At 38.1% G+C, this 12657-nt stretch overlaps 1 protein-coding gene across 2 annotated transcripts in view; it reads right to left on the reverse strand.

The window, feature by feature from the left end:
- SH3KBP1 (SH3 domain containing kinase binding protein 1) overlaps nt 1–12657 on the reverse strand; it is a 213199-nt gene that overhangs the window by 86229 nt on the left and 114313 nt on the right. The window contains exon 6 of one of the 2 annotated variants that reach the window (XM_082279425.1): nt 7452–7526. The exons of the other annotated variant lie outside the window; for it this stretch is intronic. Within the exon in view, the coding sequence (XP_082135551.1) occupies nt 7452–7526 (75 nt within the window). The remainder of the gene's footprint in view (nt 1–7451; nt 7527–12657) is intronic. 2 annotated transcript variants of the gene reach the window in all.

A 12657-nucleotide genomic window follows, 5' to 3' on the forward strand; every position in this document is an offset into this window, starting at 1 on the left:
ATTGTGAGAATTACTCAACAGGGCTCACATGGACTTCAGATCTTTGAAGTCTGCATGAAAGCAAGATCAGAAATCTCAAAGGGCTCCAATAAGAATAAAGCTTTTGTTTCTTTCTGGGTCATCACTTGTTTTTCATTACAGCATCTTCGGCTTTTACGACGATTCTTCTGCGATGAGACATCACACTTTGTATCAGAAGCCTCACCTCAGGCTCACAACAGATTTCCCACGCATCACCCATCTGTGCTTGATGATAATCCAAGAGTTGTTCGTTCTCCATACTGCCTCAGAGTTGTCTCAATATGCAGTCCTCAAAATGAAAGCAACATAGGAAATAACAACATTGCTTTTTCTTCTCTTTTTCTTTCTTTTTTTTTTTAATGAGGACAGAATGGACTGAAGTGAGGCCTGTCCAAACTAAATTGCCTTTTAGTGATCAGATACAAAGCTCCTTCAAAATTAAGAAGAGTTCTTCCTGATCAACTAGGAAAATGACCTAATTTAATACTTTTTGACTGACACAAACTGAGGGGATCTCTGTACTTAACTAATAAATCAGTAAGAATAAAAGCCCTGCTTGTGCTCTTATCACAACATGACCGGAGTGTAGAGACAAAGGGGACAAAAGAGAAGAACTGTATGCAGTGGAAACTGTAAAACAAATCAGATAAAGTGAGGATCTGCAGTAACATTAAGAAAGAATAAGTACAAAACAGTCCTGCAGAAAATAGTCTAACATGCTCTTACTATTAAAAGACATGCTCAGGAGACTCTCTCTTACCTTCCTCCCCAGGTACATGAGATACACACTTCTGATTTCTACAGATGAAGAACTTGGATGCAACACTATGCAACACCCTTGCCTGATAAATTCTCTCATAGTTTATTTTTTCATTGGGTTGTTCCCTGATACATACACATATGTGTATATATATGTATATATGTATATTTATGGGGGGGGGGGGTGTGTGTGAGATACATACATGTGTGTGTATACATATGTATCATATATACAGGTCAGCAATTCTCTTGGTGCACCTGCAACTTGGCTCAGGTGATCTTTCTTCTTGAAACCAGAAAAATGTTCCTCTTCTAATCACACTCTTGGGTGGTTTTTTTTTATTTTTTTTGTTTCAGCTTTTCATGGATGTTTTTGCCACTACTGCAAACAGCGTAGTGGCAGAACACAGCTGGGTGGATAGTTTCTTCAAAAGACAAATGTAGCCCCTGGACACAGCTGGGACCTAAGCAGAAACATGAGTGACATAGACTGTCAGATTACGAATTTTAAATATGAAATTTTCTTCATGAAGAGCCACAACTAGCAGGGAGGTCAGGTTGCTAAGTGAACATTAAAAACTGGAGAGAATTTCAGTGGTCACAGTCCCCCTCTCTGCTGACCAGCACACCCACTCAGCCTGAAACAGCTGTGGTCTACCACAGTGATGGACTCGAGCACGAGGGTGGGGCCAGCAGCTCAGCAAACTGCTGTCCTCAGAAACATTGGGAACATCTTGCTTTTCTTGTAAGTCCAACTATTAAGTACCTCAAATAAAGCCAGTATAGGATAAAAGCCACAGTAGTCAGGGCTCTCACTATTTTTTGCTACTTTTTTTTTTTTTAACATCAACTTCTCTAGAATCTGTCAGGTCTCTGTCAGTATTTGGAGAGCTGACAAGCTAAGAACATAACATCAGTAAGGTGGTCACCAATATGCTTACTATCACATCAGCCAATAGCAGGAAAGTTTTTCAGAACTTCAGTATTTCTCAGGACATATTTCTCAAGTCTTTTGAGAGTGTCACTTCAAATTTCTAGCTCTATGAGCAAAGACACTATTCTTTTACCTTGATTTATTGTTGCCGAATTGTCTGTAGCACCACAAGGTAGAGCTCAAATCTAAGCACTGGGTGCATTTTTCTAGTAAGTTCCTCAAACAAAAGCACCATCACCAGCAAGAAGTTAAAATTCCCAACTGTTCCCAGCTTTTGGCTGGAACAAGATATGGGTCTACCGCTTTTTAAAAGCACTCAGAATTCTGATTCTTTGTTGATTCATGCTCTTTACAAATGCAAGCTCATTTAGTATTCATGAAGATTAAAATTTCTCAAAGCTGTCTGGAGGAATTTTGCACTTCACACATTTTTTCCTCTATGGGTATGTAAGAGAGATTAGTTTTCTCAAGACATTTCAAACACACCACACTCCTGCTATAGCAGTTACAGGTCTTTCGAGAGCAACATTCTGAAATGTACCAAAACAGATTAGCTCAAACAGGGATTAAAAAGAGACCACAACATCAGACTTAATTCAGCAATGGCCTCTCAGAACGGTGCTGGCATAAAACCAGGATTCTAAATCAGAAAGATAGTTAGGGATGATAAAGGGTTGTGTAACTAAAGCTGTTAAAACTAAAATAAACAGCTGCGATAAAATTAACTCCATTCAAAGCAGGAAACAAATTGTTTCTGAACAGCTTAAAATGGCAGGGGAGAAAAGGGAATATGTTCTAAGTTTACAGAGCTTTCTATTTTGAGATATTATTTGGCAATTTTATTTTTGTTCTTTATTCTGTATTGTTCTGTCTGCTGACAATTTATGGCCCTGGGCAAAAGATGGACCACTCTGACAAAGTATAAGCCAGCAGTGCTCTGGCCCTCTAAGGACTTCTCAGCTCTGTTAAATGATGGAAAAGTCAGCTGTTCAGAGGCACACACCTGAGACAATGCAAAGGATCTCCTGATTTGGTATGGCAGCCAGAGAGAAATACTGTCAACTGTGTTTAATAGAAAAATACATTTGTAAATGAAGCTTATGGATTTTTTTTTTGCTTTTACGGAAGGGAAGGAAGGCAAGGGGAAGTATGTCCTTTCCTTCTATTTAGAGAATGACAGCATGGAACGCCCAGGTGACCGATCTGAATGAAAAAGGTGGTGAAGCCATACATGGTAATTGCAGCAGATAAGACAGGAACTGTCCTTCTTCCTTTTCCTCTCATACTGGCGAACACAGAACAAATACCCACATCCTATAAGGTACTAGTCTTGAGCTCGCTTTCTATCAAAATCCTGTATTTTGTTGAAGCCATCCCCAACAACATTCCAGTATCATAAAAAAATCAAAACTAGAAAATGAAATTGGATTTTAAATACTACTGTAGAAGAAAGACACGTTGATTCTTCTTAGTTTAAAGATAATTTCATGCTTTCAAAAAACAAATTTATGCCTCTTTACCAAGAGGGATTATCCATGTACAAATAGCTGAGGCAGACTATCTCAATATTAGTAATTATTTGTTATTCTCAGTCATTCCTTGAAAAAACGTAACTGTGTCAGCTAAACATTTTGTCATTTGCTCTCAACATGTTCGTTTTCCTTTGCACAACAGTTGTTGCCACATAAGAAATGCCCCAAGATTTCTCTGCTTGCACAAGTGGTCATGCAGGGGGAAGGGGAGCGGTGCCCAGCCCCACACAGCAGCATGCATTGAGGGCAATGCAGCACAAGCATCTCCTGCAGCATGAGCACAGAGCCATCAGTACAGAACTTGGTGGCTTCCCCTCCTCCCCAGCCACTTCCCCAAGTACTGTGAGAACAAATAGGAACAATCATTCGTTCAGGAGCTCTACAACTGTACCATTGTCCTCTTTATTTGGGGACTACTTTTTCACCGCCCTCACCAAGTACAGGCACATGTTATTACATGTGAAAGGAGAGGTAGGCAACCACAGCAATAGGGTTCTTTACCTGCCACTCACCAAACACCAGTCTTTTGTGAAACTCATGGAAAACCACTGGGTAGCAGGAATCCGAATAACAGAAGGATTTAACGATTCACCCCAGTCAACATAATTCTTCCACACATGACCCCCAATCCCTTGTCATCTGTACATTTGTTCTCCAGCAAACAGGATGTTTATTTTTAATCATGAAAATTTCCCTCCCCAATTTTATTATTTTTTCTTTCTCAGATGTTATTTTTCATTGTAGCATCTGTAGCAGTTGTGTATTTGATACAAGCTCTTTTTTGCAAGCAAGTTGTAAGAAGCTGAGGTGAAATACAAAATTGTAACTGTCCTCTCTTCAGAACTGTTAAAATCCACATTCAGGTTTCTCATTTAACTTTGCTCACATTCAGACACTCCTAAATGGGGTTTACAACATCATAAGTACATCAACCATATTGATTTCTTGAAACTCTGACCAGCCATAATTCCTCAAGAATTAAGGGGAGGGGAACAAAAAAAAAAAAAAAAAAAAAAAAAAAAAAAAAGGGTAAAAAAAAGTGGTGGAGCAGTAAAAAACACATAACACATTGAGGTTACTCACGAATATGTCTGTTTCAACGATCCTGATCTTCTTCCATTATATCTAATAGCTATTACTGACAGCATTGTGGATCCACATACAAGGAAAGAGAGGCAAATATTTGTAAAATCAAGCATTTTATCTGCACTGTTCCTCAGTTTGCATCTTTGAAGAAAAAGCAAAGCAAGAAAGAGAAACTAAATCGGTAAAAATAAAAAAATTAGACATCCAAGAAGCGTTGTTCGTGGAGGTGCAAGAAAGTTGCAGGATGAGAGAAAAGAGGGCTGTGATCAACAAAATGACAAGTAATTTTTCGTTACTGTGTGTCTCTCTTCACCCAGCATATGCAGTAGCAAAGATTTTCTGACAGCAGGTTGATGAGCAGAATGCCAAAGGAGCTGGAATTATTGCTGAGCGGAGCCTGGCATACCTAATGACCAAGAAAGCCATGTCAGCATATAAAGGCAAGGCTGGGTGTTTCTGCAGGAGACAATCTTGCATATTTCAGTGGAAGGTATCTCTAGAAGAAGCAACTAATTCAACAGCTATTACAGGCCTTGGTTAAGTAAGAAAATTTCTTTTAAACACAGCAGTTGGAAAACGGCTTTCAAAATAAAAGTATTTAGCACTGAGCATGTGTTTGTGAAATAAAAGCTCTAAGCCTGATTACAAAGTTGAGCAGTATTTCATGCAATGTGATATAGGTGAATCCAAGCATCCCCTAAGCATAACTAATCTAAAGTTATGAATTGACTCAAGCTTAACTTACAGAGAAATCAGCAAGCTGAAATTAGAGCAGCTATGAGTTGTTTTAAACAGACATCCCTAAATGAAAACAATTCTGTGGAATGTCTCCAAGTGGTTTTCACTGGAGACATAAACTCATGGATATTGGCCTAAAAATATGGACCATAGATGAGATATGAAATGGAAGGAGTTGGCTGCACCATCAGTCAGCTTGTTCAGGAAGAACATGATGAGTAAGTTTGCAGGAAATGAGCTGTCAATAGACAGCAGGAAGAGTAAGGAACCCTCCTTTTTGTGTGTATAGGCAAGAGCATTTCTGAGAGTAACAACAGTGCAAACCCTTGTTTTGTTTAAGACTTCCCCAGATGACCTGATTTTGTTTGTTTCCCATTCCTCAGTACCAGTTCCAACCCAAAAAGCAACGAACAGGCTGTAAGTGTAGCTGGATATCCAGCCTTTATGGAGAAAGTAACACACCTCTGCAGTATGAAAAAACATGCAAGTCTCAACCAAATGCCAAGGGAGACAGTATTAAACCAGATTTTTTTATCAGCTTTAAAAACAAACTTTAGATGGGTGTTTGCCCGTAGCAATGTGAGACTATGGGTTAAGCTGTCTTCTTGCAGCTGGTTATCAAGTTTTCCTGTAGACACCCATCCAATCCTGCACTCTGAAATCAGTTTGATGCAATTTATTTTCTGTGACATGACACAACCATGTGCCAGTATGATTAACAAGAAGAACTAAATGCAGAGCTCTAGCACAACTGGAAAGGTGACTGAATTCTTCCTGACTTCAGTTATGCTTACCTTAATGACTTGAGAAGAGGGGAAGGACGGATCTTAATGAAAAACGGGCTGGGCATGGAGAGCAGGCTTTTGGAAAACTTTGAAAGGTAATGTTAGGGCAGCATTACCAAGAAAGATTGTGGAATTAAAGGCTCCAAAGGCAGACCTTGCATCTGATTTGAAGCTTCATCTTAAAGTCCGAAGTCAAGCATACTGGAAATCAACTTCATAAATCCTTATTATGCTCATCAGATGGGCGGATTAGAGGACATGATGGTCTAAGAACTCTGCAAGCAGCATGAAATTTGAGTGATTCATAAGCAGTCATGGAGACTATAAGGTGAGAAGCAGCACAAAAATTTGAAGACCACCAGCCACATGGTCTGCTCCAGCCAGAGTGAGAGCTTGGTTGGAGCTTGAGAAGAGCTGCAATATGAATTTTGGTAGACAAGGAGATAATTTTCCATGAGGAAATACTCAGAGCTGCACACATACACAAAGATTTTTGTTCAAAAAAAAAGGATCAGATTTGTTAAGAAAAAAAAAGGTGTAAGGGCAAATATCAGAACAGAATAATGCCACTTCAACTGCTTCATCCTTTGCTGTCAACATGCATAAGACAGAGGTCCTCAAAGGTAGAAGACCAAACACTCCCACCCATAAAGGAGGAAGAAGGGCAGCACAGCATGGATCTTCTCAAGAGAAAGCTCTCTGGGGCAAAAGCAGATGCCAAAGCTAGCACAACATCCTGCTCACCGGAAGACAGGATTGAACAGTTTGCACTTAGTCACACCAAATGTGACTCCTTTTGCTAGATTTCTCCATGAGGAAACAGGTGGAAGGACAGATTTCTGTCTTCTTGCTTCCTCTGTCTTGCATCTGATGTAACCATTCTCTCTTTTTCTCTATTACCAGGACAGTAAAAGAACATGAAAAGCAGGATGTGCCCTTCTTTTAAAAAGCAGAAGCCAAAAACCTGAACATGAAATGAAAATAGCTCTGTATCTTTTACTCTCTTTGGCAGAAAAAATGTATCAGCCAAAATGCTGTGAGTAATAACTGTCAAAGACAGAATGCCAAATGAAGAGCATGCAATAAATTAAAAATAAATTTTAAAAAATCACCAAAAAAGAAAACTTCAAACAAACCAAAACCCACAATATCCTTTAAGAAAAGCAAAGCGTATCTTATGAATTCAACAATCACAATGGGAACTTTATTTTTAGAGCAGACGGACTTTTAACTCAAAGATTGTGGTGATTATCAACAGTCTTCTCATTTCAGGTGGCAAAAGTGATGGGACTAAATGGTCTTAGATTCAATCCATAGCTGAGACCAAAACATCCAATGTAATCCACAATTTACGGTGGGCTTACACACATACATTGTATGGACACAGAACACACACATGCACAGGAGGAATGGGTGCATTCTCATTGCATTAAGGCTGGGCAGTTCATCAGCAGCAAACTGACTTCAGCTTACAGACAGGTATGTGCACGTAGAGTAGCCATAAGTGAGTAGCAGTGGCACAATTTACAAGTGTAGATAAATCAAACCAGTTCAGAAGACTGAAGCTGTTGCTTGATGATTTTGAAACACACTCACTGTTATAACGTCTGTAGCTGTCAATCTTTGCCGGTGCCACTCTGTACAGAATTGTCCCTTCAAAGGCAGATTTTCCTGACAGCAGGCAAGAGAAGGAAAGAGGAAAAAAAGAGAAGGGGCAGGGTGGGGGTAAAGAGATCGAATGATGGCAAAAAGAAGGGAAAGGAAGAGGTTTTAATCTGTATTTTCAGTCACTAACATTTTAAAGGCTCATTAGCAAAATGACGAGACTATTAACAAATGTATCTGATTGTACATGAAGCTAAAATACTCTTACTGCATGTATGTCAGGTAATAGAATCTCATGATTTTGCTAAAGCTGTTATTTACAATGTCCAACAGAATGCATTTTTCTTGGGTTTGGTCTGTTGTCCATCAAGTTGTGAGATTTGCAAATAAAATTATTTTATGCAGCCTTGCACTGGGGAATCCTGAAAAAGTATTATTACTGCAATGGTGTACTCACGGTCGCTCAACATTCCTGATGCAGATGTAGTGCACTTGAACAAGCACAGCTGACATCCAAACAAGGCAGTTAAATAGTCACATCTCTTTAATGTACCAGGATCCTGTGAGCATCAGAAATGCTGCATCTTTCAAAGATGACTTATTAGAAATATTTTGGACATGGGAACTGGTCTTAAACAATACTTAGTAGAAGGGATAGGACACTAAAACCCAAATAAACCAGTTTTTCAGCTAAAAATTTAATCAGGTGTGATGTGACATTGACATTAACAAAAGCAAACCTCTAAAATTAAGAGGGAAAAGAGCAAAACAACAAAAACCAAATCCCACTTCTCATCTTAGATATTTAAGATAACATTTTTATTACAAAACCCATTAATTTTTTTTTTTCATTGTGAGATAGCTCATGCTCTGATATTTAGGACATGAAATTCAAGTAAAGGTAAGGGCATGAGCAGCTGAAGTGTTTTGTGTGTCAGGTTTAAAAACCCAGGCAAGCCCAAGAATATACCAATGTCAGCTTGTTCCCAGTCTCCCCTAGGTATACTATAACAAAAATTGATGTCTTTGGTAAAATTTTATAGCAAAAAAGCCAGTATATGTGATTTGTCCCAACACAGAATCATACTCAATTTGGTACCAAAAATGTTTAGAGATTTTTGCTCCTGTATATCATTCTGTTGGACTTTCAGGCAATAAAAAAGCTATACTTATTTATATGTCATAAAAAGATGATTCTTTGTTTTGTTCTTGCAGTTTAATTAATAACAAAATGTTTTCATTGCCTTATTTTTATGTAATGAAGAAGCAAAAAAGCCACAAATCCATCTTTACATTTTCTTTTTACAAGATACCATTAGAAGAATGCTATTAAAACAGTCAAACAACAATCAACCCATTGTTAAGAGAAAATTAAGTTAAGCTTCATGACACTGTGGAGAGCCAGAGAGACAGTAATAGAAATCTAAAGTTTTAAGAACTCAAAATAGAGGAGGTTGCCTGACTGAAGCATCAGCTGATGAGTTTATCATCAGTTCTAACTCCAGCAGCCAGGACTTTTCAGGGGCCATCACTAACAGGTTCTAAAAATAGTTGATAGTTACCATGAGGCCCAGCTGTACCTTAGAGAATGCACATCAGAGACAGCAAGATACAAAAGGCCACCTTTCAATGCTGTCATGACACTTCTGTGAACATACTAAATGCTTTTTGAAATAACCTCCTCAATGTTTAATTGTGATTATCTCAAATAGAATTTTTTTGACTACATGTCAACTTTTTGCTTCTCAACAGGCTGTATGGACAAGAAGTGGTATTGAAAATAGTCTTAAAATTAATACTGTATCTCTGAGAAATAGAGAAAATAATCTTATAGTGCATGTATCTAATTTAGTAATAAAATGATAATGCATACTACCTGTTCATGCTGTAACAGTTGGCCCAAGAAAAGCAATGTTTTCATTTAAGAGCATGCTTTAAAGAACAAGGAACTTCTGTTTACTCTAAGAGTACCTGATCCTGTCTGTACTTATATTCCAAAATACCCCTTTGAAGACAAGAACTTTGGCAATCACCTTACAAATACTTTAAAATCAAACAAACAACCCCCCAAATATTTTGATCTTGCAAGTCTTGCTTTCCAGTCTGCTGAGCACTCACCATCTGAGGGGAGGCACAGGTTCCCAACCGTTCCAAATAAGGGGCAAGCTAAATCCCACTGTCAGGATTCAGAAATATTTGGCACTTCCAAAACTAGCCCCAGGCATTTTCAAAAAAGGAAAATTTTGTTCTGAACAAACTTCTGACATTAGTCTATGGCAGAGCATGAAAAGAAACCAAGATCATTTCTTCTGGCCATTTACTTTGATCTGCCATAAAATTTAAATGGACACAACAAAACCAATAAAATCAGACATCTTGCTCCACTCTGGGGCTGGTGTAGATTGTAAAAGGAGGACAGAGAAATATGGGGGTTTTATTAACTTTATTCCTAAAAAGTGAAGTTATGTAATTTTTCTCTTCTGTATTTCTTTCACTTTGAGTTCACCAAAATTACATTTGCTCTTCAAAAATGGTCTTTATGGATGGTCAGTAACATGGGATTTAAAAATCAAGTTTAACTAAATTTAACAAAGGCATTAAATTTAATTATTAACTTAAAAATACTCATGTGTTTACCCAGTGCACATTCTCCACATATCCCATGCTATTTTCCCAGGTCTCACATTAAATCTGCCAAATATTACCTGCATTTTACAAGTTGGGCTGAAGAGTTCAAGGCTGCTGCTCAAGATTGCAGAGCCAAACCCCAACCCTTTCCAGGCTCCTCTAAATGCTGTGCAGAACCTCTGTGGCTGCCCAAGGTCCGAGTTCAATGCCCAGGTACAACCCCTCACCCAAGCCCCAACTTCATCATCTAGAATTTGTATTCAAGGTTTCCACCTTGCAAAGTCCTGTGATACAGATGTATTCAAAGTTTCCAGAGAAACAAAAAGGAGTTACTGCAGATTTAAGGTGTTGTCACATCTTGTCATCCACGGAGGAAGGAGTTGATCTAGAGGCATGAATACACACCCTTTTGAGATGTAACCTAGAGCATTTCAGCAATACTACTAACGTGATGCCCAAATCTTCCAGGTTTTACTTATTCATTTATTTTACTATGTCTTCAGGCTAAACTTGGAAAGAGATTATCATTCCTAGTCAGCTGTATAAACTTGTTGAAATTTTTGCAATGTCATTATGGAGATTTTCAAATCCAGATATTCAGTGTGCCCGTATAGAGCCTCATGAAGCACCATGTGTTAAGAGAGCAACAGCTGTATCAATCACATAAACCATATATAGAAAAAACTGAATTGATGTATATTTCCCATAATCCTCCTAAGGGAATGCTAATCTTAAATTGATAGTTTTACTTGAAGAAAAAATAAGTAAAAAAGCATTAAAATCCCCATAACAATCTCAGCATTTCTTGAGTCACTGTCTCTCTCTCAGGAGGTTTACAGTGTTCTTCTGTTCTGTAGGTATATCTAATAGCTCCTCATCTTACCTAGCCACAAAGCACCTCCAAAGAATTAAACTAAATTCAAGAAAGTAGAAAACCCATCTCCCACCTATAGTTACCTTCAATTTATTTAAAGAGACAAAAGCAGTATTTGTGTTACTGCTATCTTCTCTGTAAAAGTATCACAGGTTTGGGTTCCACTGCCAATCAGAACCAGCACATAAACCCAAGTCTGAACAAAGCATGTGCCATAATGGACATAAAGATTTAATGCTTTGTGGCTACTTTTGCACATTCCAATGTATGCTTTTGTTAAAAGCCATTTTTAGGATGCTTCTTGTAAAGTAAATCTTACCAAATTACCTGGGGAAGGAATATTCATTCATATAGAAAAAGTGGGGTATTCCATCCTGACCAGTATCACCTACCTTGTTCATTTATATAGTACCAAGCACTACAGACTCCAGAGCTGAAACTACATCTACACAATTCACTTCCAAGATTCACTGTGTTTATAATGACTATAATTCATGATAGCACGAACAGGTTACAGAAAGCAGTTTGCAATCTCACTGAAACATGCACCTTCACTTAATGCCCTTTTTCCCTCTCCATCACATTAAAATTTTAAACTTAAAAATATTTTCATTCCAGTCTAAAGGAACATTATATGTAAATATCTTTAGCAGCACTGACCAGGAGACAGGGTCACCAGTACCCATTCACACATGAAAAGGTACTCTGCTACAAAAAAATATAAAAATTTTTCATCATTGCAAAAGTTAGGGCTGTCAGGATCTTATTTCTGTGGTATGGAATAAGGAAGAAAAACTTAAGTGGAAAAATGAGGAAAAAGAAGAAAGCATTATAATTTTCTACCTCTTATTGACAGAATAAACGGTAAAGGTTTTGGTAAATTTCAGCTGAAATCAGCTTACAAATATCTTGGTAGTCCTTCGACTTCTACTTGTTCAGAGATCTCAGAAGAACACTACATAGCAATGAACACCTGTAGTGCTAAAAGTACGAAGACCTTGGCAAGTACTGTGGAGTTAGCCTGAAATATGCAAATACAATAGACTTTTTTCTTTTTCACTAAAGATTGAGATTTGATCACTGAATTAGAAAAAAAATAATATCTGCTTGAAGAACAGAAAAAACATGAAGACCAACAACTTTCCATTCCATATAACAGCACACTTTTGGCTCAGGTTATTCTCCATGGGAAGTTATAAGTAGGACAACCCACTACCATGCTTATACTATTGCAAACTTAGTTACCAAACATGCTTTTCACCTGCAGCAGTACTGGCCCACTGTAAATGAGAGAACAAAGTCCATGTCCCAGTTCTGGCCTTTTTCCCTTTGGCTGTTGGGGCAGTGGGTATCGGAGGTGATAGAAACATGCTCAGCACCTGGAGGGAAAAAGTGCCGCATGTCCCACACCAATAATTATGAATCCTTAAATCTATTGGATTTCTATTGTTATAGAAAGCATGGCACTTTAATCCCTCCACTTTAAATAAGCCACTTTGTAGATGTTCAGTTACTTTCCACATCTAAAGACAAAAAAATCCCTTGCAATTGATTTTGAAATACAAATGCAATCATCATCATTGTCTTCTCTCCTTGGTCTGTTGCAGCTCAGCAAGTCTTATACAGCTCAGAGAGCACTGACAATGTTGCAACTCAGGTAGCACTGCAAGTATACATAAATCATCATCATCTGAC

This window comes from Coloeus monedula (genome assembly GCF_965178545.1).
Source record: "Coloeus monedula genome assembly, chromosome: 3".
NCBI classification, from domain to species: Eukaryota; Metazoa; Chordata; class Aves; order Passeriformes; family Corvidae; genus Coloeus; species Coloeus monedula.